Source organism: Pelophylax lessonae, assembly GCF_965119305.1.
Source record: "Pelophylax lessonae genome assembly, chromosome: 6".
Classification (NCBI taxonomy): domain Eukaryota; kingdom Metazoa; phylum Chordata; class Amphibia; order Anura; family Ranidae; genus Pelophylax; species Pelophylax lessonae.
The window spans coordinates 289,143,165-289,166,891 of record NC_138773.1 but is presented as its reverse complement, the minus strand read 5'-3'; the positions used below and the strand labels follow the sequence as shown (position 1 = coordinate 289,166,891).

Genomic DNA, 23,727 nt, shown 5'->3' with positions numbered 1-23,727 from the left:
CACAGCTGCTGGAAGCTGATGTCTACTGGCGGTAAACCTACACAGCTGCTGGTAGCTGATGTCTACTGGTGGTAAACCTACACAGCTGCTGGAAGCTGATGTCTACTGGCGGTAAACCTACACAGCTGCTGGAAGCTGATGTCTACTGGCGGTAAACCTACACAGCTGCTGGAAGCTGATGTCTACTGGCGGTAAACCTACACAGCTGCTGGTAGCTGATGTCTATTGGTGGTAAACCTACACAGCTGCTGGTAGCTAATGTCTACTGGCTGTAAACCTACACAGCTGCTGGTAGCTGATGTCTACTGGTGGTAAACCTACACAGCTGCTGGAATCTGATGTCTACTGGTGGTAAACCTACACAGCTGCTGGTAGCTAATGTCTACTGGTGGTAAACCTACACAGCTGCTGGAATCTGATGTCTACTGGCGGTAAACCTACACAGCTGCTGGTAGCTGATGTTTACTGGTGGTAAACCTACACAGTTGCTGGTAGCTAATGTCTACTGGTGGTAAACCTACACAGCTGCTGGTAGCTAATGTCTACTGGTGGTAAACCTACACAGCTGCTGGTAGCTGATGTCTACTGGCAGTAAACCTACACAGCTGCTGGAATCTGATGTCTACTGGTGGTAAACCTACACAGCTGCTGGAAGCTGATGTCTACTGTTGGTAAACCTACACAGCTGCTGGTAGCTAATGTCTACTGGCTGTAAACCTACACAGCTGCTGGTAGCTGATGTCTACTGGTGGTAAACCTGCACAGCTGGTGGTAGCTGATGTCTACTGGTGGTAAACCTACACAGCTGCTGGAAGCTGATGTCTACTGTTGGTAAACCTACACAGCTGCTGGTAGCTAATGTCTACTGGCTGTAAACCTACACAGCTGCTGGTAGCTGATGTCTACTGGTGGTAAACCTACACAGCTGCTGGAATCTGATGTCTACTGGTGGTAAACCTACACAGCTGCTGGAAGCTGATGTCTACTGTTGGTAAACCTACACAGCTGCTGGTAGCTAATGTCTACTGGCTGTAAACCTACACAGCTGCTGGTAGCTAATGTCTACTGGTGGTAAACCTACACAGCTGCTGGAATCTGATGTCTACTGGCTGTAAACCTACACAGCTGCTGGAAGCTGATGTCTACTGGCGGTAAACCTACACAGCTGCTGGAATCTGATGTCTACTGGTGGTAAACCTACACAGCTGCTGGAAGCTGATGTCTACTGGCGGTAAACCTACACAGCTGGTGGTAGCTGATGTCCACTGGCGGTAAACCTACACAGTTGCTGGTAGCTGATGTCCACTTTTGGTAAACCTACACAGCTGGTGGTAGCTGATGTCTACTGTTGGTAAACCTACACAGCTGCTGGTAGCTGATGTCTATTGTTGATAAACTTACTCAGCTGCTGGTAGCTGATGTCCACTTTTGGTAAACCTACACAGCTGGTGGTAGCTGATGTCTACTGGCGGTAAACCTACACAGTTGCCAGTAGCTGATGTCTACCTTTTGTAAACCAATACAGCTGCCAGTAGCTGATGTCTACTCTTGGTAAATCTACATGCAGTAGCTTCTGGTAGCTGATGTCTTCCCATGGTAAACCTGCATAGCTGCTGGTAGCTGATATCCACCATTTGTAAACCTACACAGCTGCCGGTAGCTGATGTCTAACTTTCAGCACGGGTACCCAAGAAAGTCAATTGAGAAAAAAATAGAGGAAATTCAAAAAGCATGAAAGTTAATTTAACTGACTATATGTGTTTAGTTGAAGATCAGCATTTTAAGATGGCTCTAGCAAATTACAATTCTGGGAACAGACCTTATTAAGCACATTCTCCTCTATCCTTTCCTCACAAACAGGTTTTCCTGGGTAATACATTTATAAAACAAACAGGATGTTTAGCTAATGTTCAACGGGAAATTGGAAGCATACTGAACACCAAGAACCCTTGCTGGTGTTTATGCAACATTATCCTTATAAATAACTTAGGAGCAAATAATGTAATGCTTGTGCTCACAAAAAAACAAACGCTAATTCGTTTGTGAATGGCATAGCTCTGAAAGTAGAAAGAGCTCGTACATGGGATGACAGGGTCACAATAGGTGTCCCAATTTTGACAAATAAGGCCTCAGGTGAAAACATTGCTTTGTGATAACCAGGAGGTGAACCTGTCACAAAGCTTGGCAATTCAGTCAAAGCCTTTAATGAAAAAATATGAGTAAGCAGAATAAATATATTTAATATAATACTAATAACAAATAATATTTTTAAAATAAAAAATTTCTAAAATAAAATATAAAATATATTTAAAAAAAAATTCTAAAATAAAATATAAAATACTATATTTATAATAAATATGTATACAAAATTAATAATAACAATACTAATAACAATTTTAGCTCCTAGAGATAATCACTGTCTTCTCCTGGTGGGGACGGCTTTCCCTGCCCATCCCTTCTCCCCACTGGCAGAAGACAATGGCCTGGCAGGAGGAATTCCCCTGTGAGCACGGTCTGTGTTGATGGGGGAATTGAGCAAATTGTTTTTCTGCAACCCGCGGTTGCAGGAAAGAGATTTCCACTGTGTATGGCCTGTAATGCGCCAGCCCGATCCCTGTGTGTGTTGGGATGACTGGCTCTAACTAATATTATTATGAGGAGCTTGCAAACATGCAACATGTAAAATGCAACAGTGTAAATGGGCCCTCAAATAAACATACATTAGAAAAAAATATACTTAGATTGGCTTCTGGTGCACTTGTAGGTATGGCAATATTCACATAGTTATATTCTTCCAGCCAGGGCCGGCCCTACCATGGACCAAGACAGCACTTGGAGAGGGGCAGCAAATTGACTCCCAAGATTTCTTTGCCAGCAGTTTGTGTATCATCAGTTTGTGGCGCGTTACGGGTGGCATTTCCCCATCTCAAACTGCAGCCCGTAGTGCAAACTGGTGAGTATGAGGAGGCGCAGCGTCTCCTCTGGGGAACTTCCCTCATGTGATTGTGGTGTATGCAATGACGCACACTCCATCTCACGCAGGGCAGGATGGATCTTCTAGGGTGGTGGCAGACACAGGAGTGCCAGGAGGACTGAGGACAGACAGTGGGCATTTGGTGGACCGGTCCGGTAGGGAGTTATGGAAGAAGCTAACAGTATACATATTTTCTAAATTTTTTATTAATATAAAATAATGGATGTGGGGGCCTTTTGAAGGGCATGGGGGGGGGGGCAGCATTTCATTCTTGGACCCAGGCAGCACAATATCTTGGTCCAGCCCTGCTTCCAGCCATAGTCTATCTGGGAGCAAGAGAAGGTGGCTATGTTCCTACATTCAATGGGACCATGCAAAACAAATGTAGCCACCATCTAACAAAACATCAGATCACAGCAGAAAAACCCATAGAAGGTATTTGTTTGAGTTAAGAATATATACATGAATATTTTTTCTCAAACCAGAGTTTAGTGTCACTTTTAGGATTTCTTAAACTTTTACATATATTTAATGAAGTGACTGGTCTCAGGTGATATACAGCTATAAAAAAAATCATCCTACATGAGTTCTACATGTCTATCGGTAGTCTTCTCTTCTCTACATCAGTTCAAAATCCAGAATTTCTTAAAGCTTGTTTAAAAGTTCAGAAAAAAAGCAGGAAGGGAGCTGAAATTACACTCTGCAGAGGACAGTGAGGAGAGATCTGAGAGCTGATTGGAGGGAAGGGACACAGCCCTTTCACAAAGCAGCACACAGGAACAGAGCTGAGGCTGTCAATCATCTGGAGCTCCCTCCCCATTTTTCTCTTGGTGTCATGAGAACGTGTCAGAGGTGACTCATGCTGATAGAGAAACAAAGCAGCAGACAGAAATGACACTTAGTGCTCTTAATTGAGACACTATAGAGGGGTATGCTTTGTTCATATTTTATGTCTGAGGTTTAAAACCACTACAACACTAGGCTAGCTTACCTCCTTCCCATGTAATATAGTATGTCTGTTCCTTCCTTCATAATCAGCCACTTCTATGTAATCCAGGTAAACATCCGCCCAATAAACAAATCGGTTGACAAGATCCAGTGTCAGGGCAGTCGGCTGTTCGATTTTAGTGAGAATAATCCTTGTTCTGTTCCCTCCATCCAGATCACATCTTTCCACCTTAGCCACGTTCCCATAATCCGTAAAAAACAATTTCCTGTTGGAAGAGATTTATAAACATTTATAACAATACACCAAAAATTTACCAAAACCAAATAGTTTTCTCTACAATGTGTTAATAGCTGAACTCCAGGCAAACAGTTACTGTACATATGCAAGTGACCTGATGGTAGTTGTTCAGCCAAGCTTGTGATTAGGGCATCCTTGCCACATAGCCAGTATGCTGACAGCACGTTCTATATTACAGTCAAGGAATACAGTGGTGTCACCTACCTGTCCTTGTCGCTGATTCACAAACCTCTACCATACTACATAGCCAGAGAGATGACATCACTATTTCCTATTTCAGCTTTACAGCTACTGCATTTTGTGTTCCCTGGCTGCCTTTTGGACAGTAAAACCATTGACATATGCGCTGTCATATGTAGTTTAAAACTGAACTCCAGTGTATTGCTTAAAAATAAAATAAAGATTACATTAAAAAAAAACCTGAACTCCAGGTATTACCTGTATTGCGTAGTTAGATTGGTCCAACCTGGACCAATGTAAGTGTGCATATGTCATACCTGATGGACCACTGGGAAACAGGGTTGCCACATTTTCTTTAAGTCAAACCCAAACACTTTAGCGGCATACAGCAATTTTTTGTATAGTATAAACTATACATATATTTTGCAATTCAATACCATTTCTAATCATATGAAGTTAATCACAAGAGTCCCCAGAGTTCCCCTTTTTACAACTGAATCCACAGAGTTTTCCTTTTACATCTGAACTCACCGAGTTCCCTTATATTGTAGGGGGGACTTTGCAGACTCTAATGTAAGGGAGAACTCTGGGGACTCTAACATAAGGGGTGCTCTGGGAACCCTGATTTAAGGGGGAATGCAGAGAACTCTGATGTTTGGAGATTACTCTGATGTAAGGGGGAACTCTGATGTAAGGGATGCACTGAGAACCCTAATTTACCTTAGTGTACTCACTCAGAGGCAGGAGAGAGAAGGGGGGAGACTTAAGTCAAAGACAGGGATGGATGGTAAGCTCACTCACCCCTTGGCATTCAGCACCTCTCATCCAGATGTCTCTGAGGCTGCTGGACTTTAAATGTCCGGCCCCCACTAACTTTTTATGAGGCACAGTGCTGGGGCTTAGAGTGTGGGCAGACACAAAGGGGTAGGGACGGGAGGAAGGGGAGTATATTTCCTCTCCCATCTGTGTGTGCATGGGGGGGGGGGGATTTTTAGTGCTGGGTTTCGGCAGTATGAAACAGAGTGTAACAGACACTCTCGGCTTATACAACAGCAGCCAGCAACCCTGCTGGGAAGCCATAGTCTGTTCTGAATAATGAAACCCGATGCATGATTCCAACTCCGAACTGTCCGGATGAATCCCGGACAGATGGCAACAATACTGGGGAAGCTGGCAATCACTGTAGTAGTCAGTGCAACTACAGTGAACACGGCCATCTGCTGGGTCCTGTGCTAATAAGCTTCCCCTTTTCTGAAGCCTCACTTGGCACAACCACAACTCAAGCCTTGTAGTATTTCAGTGAATACAAGGCAAACTCTGATTGGAGTTGGAGAGTAGGGGCATTGATGTCACAATTTCCACCTCATCCAATCAGAGAACACTTTGTATCCATTGAAAGAAATACAAGGCTTTCTATGAATGGACATAGTGTAAAGTGGCGACCCCTGTAGTCAGTGTGCAGAAGGGAAGCCACTCGAGACAGGACCTGGAAAATTGTGGCATTCTCTGTAGAACTGCTAACTACTACAGTGATTGTAAGCATCCCTTAGGTATGAGATATACTGTATATACTTTGTGCCAAGCTGGACCAATGTAACTATGCAATACAAATTTTCCTGACGTTCTGCTTTAGCTTTGTATTCAGCTATTAGACCTTTTAAAGTGGTATTAAAGTCAAAATAAAAAAAAAATAAAAAAAACATCATAGGGAGGGTCTGGCAGTCAACGGTAATGTACACTGAGCCACGCACGCAGAGCTCAGAATAAATGTATGGCAACCACTCTGCACCATAATGAAGTGACTCCCCTGCGCATGCATGGGAATGAAGCCATAGCAGCCCGGCCATTCAAGCAGCTGATCAGCACAAACTGGGTAGGAAGACCAGGAGAAGACGAAAGTGCCTGAGCACTGGCAGATCATCATTGGAGACAGGTAAACCTGTTAGTATGCGATGCATATGGTATACACCTGCAAAGGCTTGTTTAGATTTTTTTTTTGCAAAGTTTAATTCCATTTTAATTGGTGATCAACTGATTATCGGCAAAGCCGATATATCGAGGGGCAATATGCACTTTTCCCGATATATCGGAATCGGCCCCTGAGGTTATCGATACTGCCGATATTTCAGGAAAGTGCTGTACCGGAGTGATGCCTGCAGCTAGAGGCATCACCCTGGTACCGGCGTCCATAGCCGGCAACTGTAATGACAACTGATGCGGCTGAGAAGCCGCTCGGCTGTCATTACAAGGAACGGGAGGGGACCCCCCCCCCCCACCTCCTTCCGCGGCTAGCCCGGGTCCCCCTTCAGAAAACTCAGCTGCAAGTTAGCATGGTCACCTGCCATGTTAGTACACAAACCCCCCAAAGAAGGATACAATAGGTCACATTTGGCAGGTAGTACCACTGCCAAATGGGACCTATTCAAGTTAATGATTGAACTAGATGGACTTGTTTTTTTTTTTACCCAACTAAATATGTAACTATGTAAGTGAATGGGAATGCCACTGCAACTGTGTGCAATACATGCAGTTGCAGCTCAGTACTGTGTGATTTAGAAAAAAGAAAAAATAATTAAAAAAAGAAAAACCTGAACGATAAAGGCATAATGAGCTAGTATGCATTGCATACTCCGGGTTGTTCATGGCCCAGAGCTATGAAGGAATGGCACGGATGGCCTTTCCTTCAGGGCGCTTGCGCCAATGACGACATCGGCTGCATGCAATGTAAATATCTCCTAAATGGTGCAAGTTTAAGAGATATTTAAAGTACCTATAGGTAAGCCTTATTATAGGCTTACCTATAGGCAAAAGTCACGAAGGGGGATTTAAAACCTCATTATCCTGTTCCCAACCACCCGCCACAGTTATACGGGGGCAGGCAGCCGCTCCCAGGCAAATCGCCGTACATGTACGGCGCTCGCGAGCACGATGCTAGGGGGCGAGCGTGCTCCTGCCCCCGCTAGTCAGTGGGGAAGCCGATGCACGGGGCAGGTAGCTCCGATTGCCGCCTGACACCCGCGATCGTTCCCCGCTGAGAGAGAAGGACGGTTGGCTGTTGTAAACACAGCTGACCGTTTTTTTTCTCCCTGGAATGGTCATAGAGCCCATGTGATCCTTCAATATAGGAACACGTGTCTCTATTTCTGGACATTTCAGAAGCCACGCCCCCCACAGTTAGAATCACTCCCCTAGGCTTACATTTAAAACATTTAACCCCTTGATCACCCACAGTGTTAATCCCTTCCCTGCCAGTGTCATTATTACAGTGCATATTTTTAGCACTGATTACTGTAGTAATGTCACTGGTACCTCCAAAAGTGTCAAAAATGTCAGTTAGGGGTCCGATCTGTCCGCCGCAATGTCGCAATCCCGCACAAAATCGAAGATCGCCGCCATTACTAGTAAAAAAAAAAAAAAAACAATAACAAATGACATAAATCTTTCCCGTATTTAGTAGACGCAATAACTTTTGCGCAAACCAATCAAAATACGCTTATTGTGTATTTTTTTACCAAAAATATGTAGCGGAAAACAAATTGGCCTAAAATGTTAAAACATTTTGATTTTTACATATTTTTTTTTGAGAATGTTATATAGCAGAATGTGAAAAAAATATATATATTTTTTTCAACATTGTCGCTATTTTTTTATTTTTTATTTTTTTTCCATGAACAAATTTTTATTTTGTTATAAGCAAGATATAACATGAAATGTATACAGTAAAATAAATTGGAAGATAATGAACCCACATAATATCAGGATACATACAAGCGTGAAAACTTATGAGGTTACGTGTTTACAGACACAAGAAGGAATAACAAAAAGCATATGGTGGAAGCACTCTATTAAGCAGGAGGGCTACAATGTCATGAAAAAGAAAAAGGGAAAAGGTTTCAAATATCCTGGCAGAGAGATGTGTTAAGAAAAATTAAGGGATTGGTGTCCGCTTAATAGAATAAATATTCATGTTTGTTGTACGGTAGGCAAATTTTGATGGGTTAATTCCATCACGGGCAGAGGGAGTGCCATAGGGTTTCATAAGTCTGCTTCTTTTATGTGTCTGAAACAGGGGTGCTGGCTTCTTGGTAACAGTCAGTGGGAGTGCGGAAATATAGCTTGACAAAGAGGTAGAAAAGAACAGGCAAAAAAGGATAGTAAAGAGAGAAAGAGAGAAAGGGAGAAATTAGGAGAGAGATAAAAAAAAAAAATTAAGAGGGGGGGGGGGGGGTTCTGGGAGTTCATGGGTGTGAGGATCGGGAGGGGGGGGGTCAGGAGGAAGTGGATATAATAATGAAAATAAGCACGGTTTCCTTGCTCACAGTCATCCAGAGAAACCAGCTCTAGTGTAACATTAGAGCCCATGGATTCAGGTTATGGAGAGCTGATGAAAGGTTTGTATTCGTCTGTCTCTTTATATCGGACCCAGTCCAACCATTCCGCAGAAAACTTGGATATCTCTTCTCTTGAGATGGCTATCAGTTCTTCTATTTCTTCAGTTCTAATTAGTCTGCGGAACCACTCAGTGAGTGAGGGTATAGCAGATGTACGCCAGTGGCACGGAACACAAAGTTTAGCGGCATTCATCATATGACGAGCCAATACAGTTTGAAGGGAGTAGGGGGTTCTAGGGAAATAGTTTAAAATAAATTTTTCAGGAGTGAAAGGAATTTCACTGGACGTGACTTTTTTTACGATTTCGTGTACCTTTTTCCAGAAGGGTTGCAATACCGGACATGTCCACCATATGTGTAGCATGGTACCCGGGGACGCAGTGCATCTCCAGCAAGTGTCATCGACTGTTGGGGCGAATCTGTGGATTTTGTCTGGTGTCCTGTACCAGCGGGTAAGGATCTTGTATCCATTTTCTTGTGCAGTAACATTGATCGAGGTGCGATGGGGTGAGCGGCAAATTGCTTCCCAGTCCTTTTCGGAGAGGGACAGTTGTAGGTCTTTCGACCAGGCAAGAGCAAATGTGGCAGAGGATGCAGATGGGGCATCAAGTATGTGACCATATAGTTCTGAAATTATATGTCTTTGAGGATGAGTGCGTTCACATATGGTTTCCAGTGGTGACCGGGGTCTCGACCATAAAGCCGGGGTGCCTCTGGAAGAGAGGAAATGGCGCAATTGAAAGAACGTCCACAGTGGAAGGCCTGGGGGGCGCAATGAGGAGTTAGGTCTTTCCCATGGGATGGGTGCCCCATCTTTGTAAAAGTGTTTGGCTAGAACTTCCTGATGCGGCCAAAGGGAGCGTAAAAAGCCACTAGACATTCCTGGCGGAAAGGCTGGATTGAGCCTAAGGGAGGTCAAGGGACCACAGCGGGGATCAATTTTCATCTTCTTACGCTATGCATCATGAATGAGTAGCGGGGGCCCAATGAGGGGGTGCTTTTTGAGGGATTGCGGTATGTCCGATAAAGGAAGCCACGGTAGAAGATGTAGCGGAGTGGACATCCAGACATTTTCCATCTTAACCACCTCTTTTTGGTCAGTATGGAGGGTTCAGTCAACTATTCTGCTGGCGGCAGTCTCATGCACGGACAAGCAGCGGGGGACGGGGGACGGGGGAGAGGAACCCAGGGGAAGGTGACAGAATCTGCTTGTAAAATCTATTGGGTATGTTCAGGGCAAGTGATCGAGCAGGGGAACAGGGGAACATTATTCTCAGGATCCAAAGAGGGCATGAAGAGGGATAGGAAGTCTGTGGATCAGGGGAAAGGGCAGATTAGGTTAAAACAGGGAGAAGGGAAGAACTCACATTGGCAGGCATCCAGGCTGAGTAGAAGAGTGGAGTCAGAGATCCGCGCGTTCCCTCTGTTGAGCCGGGGAACGAAGGGGGCTGTTCCGGTGGTCATCTCTCCCGCGGTTGGGTGTTGAGCCGGGATGTGATTGGCGACATCTGTGTCGATGGCGTTAGGATTTCGGAGTTGATGAGGATGTTACTGAAATCCAGGGTTCCGGTGTGTAGAAGGTGCTGTACCAGTCAGGTAAGTCTACTATCGGAACCTCCATGGCTTCACAAAAGGCGGGGAGATCCTCCGGGATTCTGAGTGCTGCAGATCTTCCACGGAATGATGCAGATAGGCAGAAGGGGAAGCGCCATCTGTAAGTAATGCCCTTAGCACGCAAGGTTTCCAGCAGGGGACGAAGAGCCCGTCGGTTTTGCAGGGTGATGGTAGATAAATCCTGGAAAAGCTTAATCTCAGACCCCTCGTAGGAAATGTGATTACGGGCTCTCGCCTTCTTCAGGATAGCCTCCTTTACTTGGTAACTAACCAAGCAAGCCACCACATCTCTCGGGGGATCAGTTTCTGCTCCTCTCGGTCATAGAGCGCGGTGAGCCCTCTCAAATTCTACAGGGGTGTCTGCCGGGCGTTCAAGTAGATCGTTAAAGATGACGGTCAGCGCGGGCATCAGAGCGGGGGGTTCCACTGACTCAGGAAGACCTCTCAGGCGAATATTGTGCCTCCGACCCCGATTATCGAGATCTTCCAGGTGCCTGTTAAAAAAAAAAAAAAAGGTGCCTGTTGATCTCGATAAGGTGTGCTGTGTGGGCATCTGTTGATCGTTGGAGCTGCTTAATGGAGGTAGCCTGGGTGGCTGAAGACTTCTCTGTCTCAGTGAGACGGGCTGTTACCGAGCGCAGCTCAACTGAAAGCTCCGTGATAGCAGATCCCAGGGTGTGCTTAATGTCGGCAGCAACTGATTGTAGATCTGCCAGGCTAGGTAGTGGAGTCGCCATGGTCGTCCCCAGTTGGAGCGATGTGGAGGAGGCAGGCAGCGTTTCAGGCGAGCGGGGGGCTGGAGATGGTGAGGCCGCTCGTAGGCCTTCCCGTTGAGTACGGAAGAGCGCCGGGATGTTGCCAGAGATCTGGATAGTCTGGTCGGGTGGTGCTCGGCTAGCTGAGGCGCTGCGACCCGATCTGACCATGTTGGGGTGATGATGAGACACCAAAAAGCTTGTATTTAATCCCCCAGTGCAGAGAGCTCCTCTACCATGCGGCCATTCAGGTCCGGTGCCAAGCCACGCCCCCACTATTTTTTTATTTATAGTGCAAAAAATAAAAATCGCACAGGTGATCAAATACCACCAAAAGAAAGCTCTATTTGTGGGAAAAAAAGGACATCAATTTTATTTGGGAACAGCGTTGCACGACCGCACAATTGTCAGTTAAAGTAACGCAGTGCCGAATCCCAAAATATGGCCTGGTCAGGAAGGGGCAAATCCTTTTGGTCTTAAAGTGGTTAATAAGGCAACTTTACTTACCTCTTCTCTAATGGTTGGGGTCCCTTGCAGGTTCCGGCATCTTCTCACTGGGTGCTGGTCTTTGGGCATCTCCATTGGCTGGTACATGAACAAGAGTCAGTCATTCCGGTACACAGCTGAGCTGCACACGTGCAGCCAATCTTGCATGCCACAGAGGCAAGCTTGCAAGCAGACAGGTAGGTGTATTTTATTGCAAAAGAAAAATTGCATGTCTCTTCTGTAATAATAGTCAGTCTGCTCACAGTCTGCTGTAAGGAGGCCCCCAGTTCCACTTTAAAGTGGTTGTAAACCGCTAGTTGCTTTTTTTTTTCTGGACTTGCAAGGTAAAGGCATAATGTGCTAGTATGCTGCCACTGGCTGATGCTATTTTCAGCCCACTCTGATCAGATCACATTTCGGCTCACCTATGTCAGCCAGCAGCAGCTGCAGGGGAGAGAATAGAGCACCAACAACCAGTGGCATCTTAAGAGCATTAAAGGGCCCCGGGCATTCAAGTGCACTGGGGCCCCGCCTACACAATCACCCACAAGAATAAAAATGCAAATCATCAATAAGGCGATATTTATTGGTACAGCAGTGCCAGGCTAATGACAGCTTCCAAGTTCGGCGGCTGGGTCCAGTGAACACATACACGGACGGGAGTCAGACTCGACTGTCCTGTGTGTGCCTGTTCCCATGGAGGCAGACAGGCATTCCTGCAGTTGTGGGCTCCCCCTCCATGGGCCAAGTGGCCTGACAGCAGCACAGGGTCCACAGGCGCTTGGAATGAACACAGGAATCGGAACTAATGCTTGACTGGGGCTGGGCCCCCCGGGCAAGTGGGGCCCCCGGGCAACTTCCCAGCGTGCCCATTCGGTAAGATGGCCCTGCCAACAACAGACAGGTCATAGGAGCCTATGGGTGACATCACAACTCCCAGGCATTCCCAGCCATGGCCAAGCGCTCAATCCGCTCCCTCCTCTCCCCTGCAGCCACTGCTGGCTCACACTGAGGGTCACAGAGCTAAAAATACTTCTCCATACCTAACACTTTAATACTTTTCTTGTTGATCCTGGCAGGATCCACTTATAACAAAATGTTTATATGAGTATATTTAATAGACCAAAAACAAAACAAATAAGAGAGGTTTATTGTTGGGGTTTACATATATTTTAGGTGGTGTGTTTTTCAATATCTTCCTGGAGTTCATCTTTATTTGAGGATGTTCAATGTTACATAAAAGGTCCACTTAAACCCAAGTTACAGCTAGGTTAATCACATGCAAACGGCTTGCTTGTGTGCGCTCTTAGATAAGTTCTCCAGAGGCGGTCCTCCGCGCGCTTTGTTGCCTGTGTGCGTCTTATGCAACATTATAAAGTGTTGTTAAAAGGAACCGCACCAGGCTCGCGTGAAACAAAGAAGATTGATTGTCTGCAACCCTCGGCACTTAAGAGGTTTTGCACAGCGATGCATTAGCAGTACTTAAACCAGCAAAGCCCCAGCTCACCCATATCTCAAAGAACATATTGTTGTTCTTCACAGATTATATAATCTGTAAATGGCCTCCTTGGATTCAAAACTTTACAAGCTGCCATAAATGCTACAGCGCAATCTAAAAACAATTTAAGAAATCAGAGGAAGTAAATCTCAGCTTTTAAAACACAATTCTGTTTGCTAAATGTGCTGTACTTTTCCAATCAATATGGACCTGTAAAACACTCTGCAGATCGAATATTGTGCAAGCAAGGTTTCAAATGGGAATTTATACCCATTTTAGGGTGTTATTTAAAGTTGAAGTTGAATATGCTTTGATTTTGCGTCCCCAGTCCCTCCTTTCACCAACATGCAAATGTTTTTTCTTTTCTTTAAAAAACCTGTTTTCAACACATACCTCAATTGTGTCCCCGTAACAAGATTACTGAGATCTCTGTGCTTTGCTATTTGATGCATGCAAAATCATGGCTAGTGGGGGAGGGCATAGATGTGCTTAGCCTTTTGCTGTAGGATGTGCACCCCAAAGCTCAAACACACATGTGTGTGTAGGAATATATAGTATATACACATATACACATGCAGAGAACTGGTGTGAATGAGCTATATATATATATATATATATATATATATATATATATATATATATATATATATATATATATATATATATATATATATATATATATATATATTATTTGTACACTTTTTATCATTTGTTGCAATTGTTTTTATTTATTTTTTTACATTTTTTCACAATGCTTTTTGAGGGGGGCCTTGGGGAAATATCAGTGGTCTAAATAGACCTTTGAAGTTTATCTTTTGAGACAGAGAAAGGGACTAAGGAGACACATTCCCCAGTTTCTTCCTGCAGCCTCAGCTGCACAGAAGGAGTGGACAGGAAGAGCTCTACACAGCCTTCCTGTATATTTATAAACTGAAGCATAGTAAACACAGTTATAAATGAACACAGTAAGTGATCAGTACTGACCACTAGCTGTGTTCATTCAGAAAAGGAAAGGTAATTTTTGCTGGCCCCTTTACCACTCTTGATCCTGAAGATCCCCCTGTGTGTCTGCAGCACCTGGCCGGAGAGGAGGGAAGCCAGCAGCATTGCAGGGGGAGGAGGGGTTCTAATGTACACAAGGTAATTGGGGTGTAAAAAGTACATGAGGAAGGCAGCGCATGAACCACACCGGGATGCAATGGATAAAGAAGTCAGGCGAACATCCAGTATAGAAAGGGTTAACAGTTTATTGGTATTGGTATTAAAAACCAAAAAACAAAGTACATAAAATGCTTACATCCCCCTGGGCTGGAGTGGGCAAGGGCACCTGGCAGCAAGCAACAGGAGTGCAAGGAGGTCAGTCTCCCAGGACTGCTGAGCAGTGTGTGCACAAAGCTGGAAACCAGCCGGCGAGAGGATGAAAGGACTCTGCTGTAGTTCTGTAGCGGTGACATCAGCCGGACAGGCGCCACTTGCGGGGAAACACCAGGAACCACAGTGGAACACAAGCTATATGGTTGCCATGACTACAGTGCTGGGTAGTGCCAAAGTGCGAGACCCTGACAGGCCCCCCGGCCAGGAATAAAAAATTTCCTCTGGTGCTGGCCAAAAGGCCCGCCCCAAGCGGCAGGTGCAGAAAAAGTGTGATGGTGCAGTGACCAAGGTGCCGAAAAACTCAGGTGAGCTGCCCCTCACCAGTGAGAATTAAGGCACCCCTGGGCTGCCACCCCAGGGGCACGTACACCACGGGCTTTAGGGTGGAGGAATAGAAATAAGCCTGTAAGGCTCCCCAGCGTTCCCCAGAGCATAGGAAGGGTGCAATTTTAAAGCATGACATGTTAGGCATCTATTTACTCGGTGTAGCTTCATCTTCCGCATTATATAAAAAATTGGAGTGACTTTACAATTATCAATCAACTGCTGAACTTGCAGGGCTCTCATGAGGAAAGTGGCAGAGTCTGCATCCCTTTAGATGTGATTTCGCTCTAGGAGTATCACACCAAAAATGAAATTTTTGTTGCAGGGGATGCTCAAAATCTGACTTGTATCTTAGTGCAGACTTCTGGCAAAATAAGTAATCACAAGCAGCAAATGGCATTTATGGGGGGTTGTTCTGTGCACCATCTGTGTACAGGAGGCCTCCAGGTGTTTCAGCTAGTTTTCTCAGTAATGTATGTGAGATTGGGGGTATATCTTAGAGAGCCTAACTTTAGTTTTTTCGAGGTCTCCAGGTTGCCATATTGCATTTTACAGAAAATTATGGAGCTGCAGATAAAAAAGGAAAGGTAATTTTGAATAGCATTCAATTACAATATAAGTGTCACAATTGCTTATGCATTTTATTTCACTATTTGCTATTTTTTCCCCACGAAAGTAAAGCAACCCTTTTTAAAGTTTCCAAACCCTTTAATTCAGAGAAGGAATTCTTATTTCTAGAATATATATATCATTACATATTTGCTTTTCTTTTCCTGTTCTATAGTCCCCATTTCTACCCATAGAAATCATATTAAAAAAAGGACAAGACAGAAGCTTTGTAGCAAGCACTATTGGGTTGCTTTTACTTTGTCTGTGCTATTCTGCCACCCCAATGTGTCCAGATAAAACAGAAAAAAATTCCAAATTGGGTCTGCATGTACACACCTTCCTGAATCTAACAATATAGAGTTTGGTGTATGAATAGTCAGTCACAAGGCTTGAGCACTGTCACATTAGAGGGTGAGGGGCGTGTCTATCCCTATGCAAATATCGCCTTTTGGAAAATGTATCTTTGGATAAGATTTTCATCGGAATCCCTAAAAAAATAAAAAATCTTCTGTAGTACTTTGCTTACTTTTTAGACAGTACAGGATTGTTTCAAATGTAATGTAATGCAATCTAACAAAAATTCTCTCTATTTTATTTTTTTTTGTGTCTAAACACACTATTAGTTGAGCTCTTACCTTCATCCTTGCACAGTTGTACAGGCTTCTCTCTCGTACAAGCATTGCTTACTCTGGGCTTCTCACATTGGGCATTAGAAGCTGCTGCAGGCTCACTCAGGAGGGGTCAAACTAGGATCTGAACACACCTGAGCGCATCCCTAGTTCCTAGCAGCCATGGAGCTGAACAAGTGTGTTAAATTTCACATGGGTGGCAGTGCCCACTGCTACCTGACAATAAATCTACTGGGGACTGACCATGGATCATTTATTAGAGGGCTGTACAGCAGCAGCTTTAAGGTGATTTTTTTTTTTTTTTTAGAATCCCACAGTGGAACTTGGTTTTAAAATACTGCACTGCAATCGTGAGCCAAGTGTCTCATGGTTGCGATACACTCAATGGGCACGATTGACAAATGGTGCCACCTGTGAAATTTTGAAGGCTGAGTTAAGCATCACAGCCTCGGCATGTGTACAGCCCTGCTGTAATACAGGTGGGTAAAAAATGTATAAAGTGCAGCGCTGATAGAAAAAACTATAATACAGTGCATATATAGTGCAATACTGAAATATGTCTATATAGCCAATAGGAGTATTTGTACAATGCTTTTCAAATATTTATAGCCAATAAAATTAATATAAAGTGCATATATAATCAAGTAAAAAATCAATAAATATCTGATTAATAAATAAAAAAAAAGTCCAAAGTGCAATGTGAAAAGAATATCTTCAATCGTTATTCCATATGAATATTCCAGAAACTCCTGCACAGGAACCACCACCAATATTAGAAGGGGGCTTACCAGATAAAATGGATCCAATTAAGCTTACGCCTAATGAGTCAGAAACAGCATGATTTGATGGATAATCAACCAAAAGACATCTGGGTAGACTTCCGCCACTCCAACATCACCAACGGTTTATGCAGATTATTCCCTTTGATGGACCATCGAGTCAAAACTAGAGCCTCAAGTTCTTCTCCACATGTACTCAATAAAAGAGAGCTCCACATAGTGTAAAACCATACAAATGTCTCATTTATTAAAAATCAGAAACATGTACAATGTAGATGAATGGAAAGCGCTTTCAATAGAACATCCTAGGATCAAATGTGAAATAGCAGCAGACCCAATGCGTTTCGTCTGAATAGACATCATCTGGGGTGGTCAGGTTTACTCTAGATATGGATTGTCATCTGTAGTGCCAGTCGCTTTTCCAGTATTGTTATATCTTAGCGCGGTATTGTTTCTTTTTCATTTAAAATAGGTGGGTGGTCAGGAGAAGGGGGGAGGGGGTCGGTAAATCCGCAGCTTTTTTATTTACCTCTCCCCTGGCAATCAGTGCGTAAGAGCCCTGAAATCTCAGTAAAAGTCTCCAGACTAAGTAAGAAAAAAATAATAATTTTTAATCCTATTCTTACCATGGGCTACATCTAATGTAGCCCCAGAAGGGCACTAAGTAATGCCGATCTGGAAGGAGTGTGGAACGGGGAGGAATTAAAAGCTGCTCTGTTTTTGAGGTTGTGAAATGTTAGGAAGTATAAGGAGACATCTATTTTTTAAGTTATAAGGAGCTGTGAGGCCCTTGAGATCAATGGTAATAGGAATAGCATTGTAAAGGTGCCCTAAGGGGGGTGGATGATTGAAATCCAGGCCTGACCTAGATCACTCTGATGTGAGGCCAACTCACATGTCAGCTAAATACATTTGATTTCAGAATATCTCACGGAGCTCTCACACATTCAGCACATCGGCTCCGATAAAGCTAAAAATTAAATACAATGCAATTATTACAAAATAAATGACGGTTGCCAATTTAAATTATTAATGGATTTCTTGCTATAAAGAATTGTTTTTTTTTTTTTTTCCTTCTCATTCAGGCAACAAAACAACCTTGATGCATACGAATTAAATGTGCAAAGATCCCCTTTCTCTCCTCTTCATAATTGCAGAGTATATTTCTTTCACAAGTGAAATAAAATGATTAAAGCTCTGAAAAGTAATCCTCCAAACTGCTTTCCTCAACACTTATCACATTTATTCTTGCTTAGTGCAGTGCTCTGTCTAAATATAATTCAACGCACTTCACATTAAGCTGTATAATCAGCTTGGGAAGTTTTGCACTTTTTATAAATCCAGAAGTATTTTTGAAGATCATCCTAAATAAAGAGAATATTTACTTTTTTCCCTTTTTTCTTTATTTTTATTATTTGTATTTTATTATTGCAAAACAAAATAAATAAAGGGCATTGGGCACATTTAATTACAATAAAAGTGATATTCACTTGGAAACCAGATGGGATATATATATATATATATATATATATATATATATATATATATATATATATATATTTATTTTTTTTTTTTTTTTTTACTCTTTTTTAACTTAAGTAACCTGAAACCTGATTGGTTGTTTGGAATTAATAACCATTTTTTGCTGCAGATGCATCATGTTTTGTCGGCATGGCGTGCTAACAGAAAGATATCCCTGGTGTGATGGTCCCTTGGTTCAGTGCAGGGACATAATTTATTATCTTGGGATTTTGGATACTCCCTTTCTTGTATTGGATGCCTTGGTATTGGTGGGTGTCTATACAGATATTAGCTCCATTTATTGCTGCAATCTGGGAATATTCCTTGGCCATTTTATGGTCTCTGCACACTCCCAGTCCACTCACCTGTCTTGTCACCTAAGTAGGCTTCCTAGATTTATATGCCACCCCCTGTATGCTCTGGCCGTTGGTTGTGTGGTTCTGGTACCCCTATGTCCACCCTCAGGGCTAGTCTTGGATATCTCTTCTCGACCCATGACATCCAGTGATACTATTCCTTCATACTGGGTCCGTACAAAGCCAATACTCACATTGACCCTTTGCACCAGTAGTTTACATTACTCTATTATCTTTTACAATCATCAGTCAATATGGATATATTAATATCCATATTAATATATTAATTGATATAACTGATTAACCACTTAAGCCTGCGGAAGATTTTACCCCCTTCCTGACCAGGGCCTTTTTTGCGATTCGGCACTGCGTGACTTTAACGGACAATTGTGCGGTCGTGCGACGCTGTACCTAAACGAATTTGATATCCTTTTTTTCCCACAACAGAGCTTTTTTTTGGTGGTATTTGATCACCTGTGCGATTTTTTGACCATGCGCTATAAACAAAAAAAAGCGTCAATTTTGCAAAAATAACAGTATTTTTCAAATTTTTTTTAATATGAAATTCCCACCCAAAAAAATTAAAAAATCAAACATTTTTAACATTTAAGGCCAATTTGTTTTATGCTACATATTTTTGGTAAAAAAAATTGCAAAAAGCGTATTTTGATTGGTTTGCGCAAAAGTTATTGCGTTTACTAACTAAGGGAAAGATTTTTGTCATTTTTGTTGTTTTTTTTTTTTTTTAACGCGTAATGGCGGCGATCTGCGTTTTTTTTTTTTGCGGGACTGCGACATTGCAGCGGAGAGATCAGACCCCTGACTGACATTTTTGACACTTTTGGGGTTACCAGTGACATTACTACAGTAATCAGTGCTATACATATGCACTGTTACTGTACAAATTGCACTGGCAGTGAAGGGGTTAACTTTTTTTGAGAGGGAGGGGTTAAGTGTGTCCCTAGGGGCGTGATTCTTACTGTGATTGGTTGTGGCTGTGTGTGTAAGAACAGTGATCAATGGTCCTACATAGCAGAAGCGTATGATCACTATTCTTACACAGTGGAGAATGACAGGCGGCTTTGTTTACATCAGCCGCCTGCCTTTCTCCCGGTGTAACGGAAGATCGCGAGTGCCCGGGCGGACATCGGGTCCGCCAGGCACACGCGCGGGGGGGGTCCGTGACCGAGCGGGAGCGCGCATCCGGGGGCGCGCTCGCTCCCCAGAGCCTCACAGGCTAGCGACATAGCCCTACGTCGCTTTGCTTGTGAGGGGCTGACCGCCGCAGTAAATAGTCGTGCGGTGGTCGGCAAGAGGTTAAATGTGATATATACTAAGAGTTTCTTTTTTTTTTTTATAGCAGGTTATTATATTTTAACCTGATACATCTTTGGTCACTGAGGGTATTCCATGTTTTACTTTTTTATCTATGTATTTTTAACATCTACAACAAAGCGTATTATATTATAAATAATTGTGTTGTCTCCTGTGCTGAGCCAATAAAGTCTGGTGGTTTTCTATGTTGGGCTTGAGCTTTTCAGTCCACATTTTTCTTCTTCTGGACCGAGCCCATTTCTGACACATGTTGTTTACAAGTTAAAATCAGTATTTTTTTGCTAGAAAATTACTTAGAACCCCAAAACATTATATATATTTTTTAGCGAAGACTCTGGAGAATAAAATGGCGGTTGTTGCAATATTTTTTATAATGCAGTATTCACGCTGCAGTCTTTCAAACGCCATTTTTTGGGGGGGAAAAAATACATTTCACTGCATTTAAAAAACTAAACAGTAAAGTTAGTCCATTTTTTTTGTATATTGTGAAAGATGATGTCACACAGAGTAAATAGATACCTAACATGTTACAGTTTAAAATTGCACACACCCGCGGAATGGCGACAAACTACGGTCAATAAAAATATCCATAGGCGATGCTTTAAAAATGTTTAAGGGTTACCAGTTTAGAGTTATAGAGTAGCTCTTTTTTTTTTAATTATTGCTCTTGCTTTGGCGATCATGGCGATACCTCACACGTGTGGTTTAAACAGCAATTTAATTTGCGGGCGTGACTTCCGTATACATTTTCTTTAGTGCGCGAGCTCATGGCGACGGGGGCGCTTTAAATTTTTAATTTTTTTTTTTACTGTTTTATTTATTTTTTAAATTTTAGCACAGGTTTTTTAAAAAAAAATAAAAAAATCTGATCAGTTTTATTGCTGTCACAAGCAATGTAAACATCCCATGTGACAGGTACTCTTTATGGAGGGATCGGGGGTCTAAAAGACCCTAGACCCCTCCACTGCACTTCAATGTATTCAAAATGCGAAAACTGCATTTTTGAATTCTGTCACTTTTCCGCCTTTAGAGGCCAAGTAACTGGGACGTGATGTCATGGACGCCACTTCTGGGTTACATCATCGAAGACCCAATTGAAGCCAAATCCAGCTTCGTTCGGCACCTCCGCCGGCTGGTTGCTCAGGTCTCCCAGTGGGACAGGATACCAGGGCAGGGCCCCCGAAGGCGGCAGGAGGGGGGGGCATCCCCTCCCCCTTGCTGGGGTAATGACCGAGCGGCTCCCATGTCGTATCGGCCATTATTTATTTATTTATTTCAGGTACTTATATAGCGCTGTCAATTTACGCAGCGCTTTACATATACATTGTTCATTAACATCAGTCCCTGCCCTCAAGGAGCTTACAATCTAAGGTCCCTAACTCCCATTCATACATACATAGTAGGGCCAATTTTATACAGGATCCAATTAACCTACCAGCATTACCACCTGAAATCCGACCTCTGGCTCTAAAAAATGGTACAGGAATGATGCCTCTAGCTGCAGGCATCACCCCGGTACAACCATTTCTTGCAGCCGACGTATCCGTCGCTTCGTGGGATGTGGTTAAAGTGTTACTAAACCCACAACAGTAAAATCAGTCTGTATATGCAGTAAAACATGCTTGTTATACTCAATGTGGAACCTAAGGGGTTAATCCTCTGCATTAAGTAAAAGGGCAATTTGATCCTGTCTTCTCTGATCCTCCCCTTCTTCCAAAGTCCCCAATCAATCTCCTGATAGGAGGAGAAAGCGGTGCTACTTCTCCTTTCACTGTCCACTCAGAGGCTAGGGTGGGTCCAGGATAACCTGTATTCAGAGTTGAATAATGCTGGCCTTTTATACAGAAAAAAAAGTGCAGCCGATTTCTGGATTGAAGGTAAATATTGCAGCTATAGCTGGTTTTGTCATTTTATCTTTTATTAGGCTGTTCATTTTAGTTTTATTTTTGGCTGGAGCTCTGTTTAGAGGGGGAAAGTTTGGCAGTGAGATGAGCGTACGCCGGTCTTCTTGCCCTCCATATTGACATCATCACATACAGTGCATGATCAACATTCACCCCTGGTCCTGTATTATTATATGTGATGATGTAGGAGTGCCCACCCCATTCTGGCGCTGGAGAGAAGAGGACTGGCTACTAGCTGTTGTGGGACAGTGGAGTAATAGAAGTATTTCTCTGGTAATATCATCCCCCTGAAAAACATGTATTTTTCATTTGTCCTGGGTGGGGGACATTGTTACATTGTTTTATATATATATATATATATATATATATATATATATATATACAGTATACACATTCATTATATATATATATACCAATTTTATATATATATATATATATATATATATATATATATATATATGTGTGTGTGTGTGTGTGTATATATATATATATATATATATATATATACTTTTTTTTCTATCTTTTAATGTGACAACACTGAAGAAATTACACTTTGCTACAATGTAAAGTAGTGAGTGTACAGCTTGTATAACAGTGTAAATTTGCTGTCCCCTCAAAATAACTCAACACACAGATTTTAATGTATATTATTAAGCTAATAACAGCTGGCAACAAAAGTGAGTACACCCCTAAGTGAAAATGTCCACATTGCATCCAATTAGCCATTTTCCCTCCTCGGTGCTATGTGACTCGTTAGTGTTACAAGGTCTCAGGTGTGAATGGGGAGCAGGTCTGTCAGATTTGGTGGTATCGCTTTCACTCTCATACTGGTCATTGGAAGTTCAACATGGCACCTCATGGCAAAGAGCCCTCTGAGAATCTGAAAAAAAAAGAATTGTTACTCTACATAAAGATGGCCTAGGCTATAAGAAGATTGCCAAGACCCTGAAACTGAGCTGCAGCACAGTGGCCAAGACCATACAGCGGTTTAACAGGACAGGTTCCACTCAGGACAGGCCTCGTCATGGTCGACGAAAGCAGTTGAGTGCATATCCAGAAGTTGTCTTTAGGAAATAGACATATGAGTGCTTCCAGCATTGCTGCAGAGGTTGAAGGGGTGGGGGTCAGCCTGTCAGTGCTCAGACCATACGCCGCACACGGCATCAAGTTAGTCTGCATTGCTGTCGTCCTAGAAGGAAGCCTCTTCTAAAGATGATGCACAAGAAAGCCTGCAAACAATTTGCTAAAGACAAGCAAACTAAGGACATGGATTACTGGAACCATATCCTGTGGTCTGATGCAACCAAGATAAACTTATTTGGTTCAGATGGTGTCAAGTGTGTGTGGTGGCAACCAGGTAAGGAGTACAAAGACAAGTGTGTCTTGCCTGCAGTCAAGCATGGTGGTGGGAGTGTCATGGTCTGGGGCTTCATGAGTGCTGCCGGCACTGGGGAGCTACAGTTCATTGAGGGAACCACGAAAGTCAACATGTACTGTGACATACTGAAGCAGAGCATGATCCCCTCCCTTCGGAGACTGGGCCGCAGGGCAGTATTCCAACATGATAGCGAAACCCCACCCCAAACACACCTACACCTTGCTAAAGAAGCTGAGGGTAAAGATGATGGACTGGCCAAGCATGTCTCTAGACTTAACCCTATTGAGCATCTGTAGGGCATCTTCAAATGGAAGGTGGAGGAGGGCAAGGTCTCTAGCATCCACCAGCTTTGTGATGTCGTCAAGGAGGAGTGG

The 23,727-nt window shown here is 43.1% G+C and overlaps 1 protein-coding gene across 6 annotated transcripts in view; it reads right to left on the bottom strand.

Moving 5' to 3' along the window:
- LRP1B (LDL receptor related protein 1B) overlaps positions 1-23,727 on the bottom strand; it is a 2,177,452-nt gene that overhangs the window by 1,084,594 nt on the left and 1,069,131 nt on the right. For all 6 annotated transcript variants that reach the window (XM_082262163.1, XM_082262161.1, XM_082262165.1 and 3 more), the window contains exon 8: positions 3,966-4,188. In XM_082262163.1, coding sequence (XP_082118289.1) covers positions 3,966-4,188 — 223 coding nt within the window. The remainder of the gene's footprint in view (positions 1-3,965; positions 4,189-23,727) is intronic.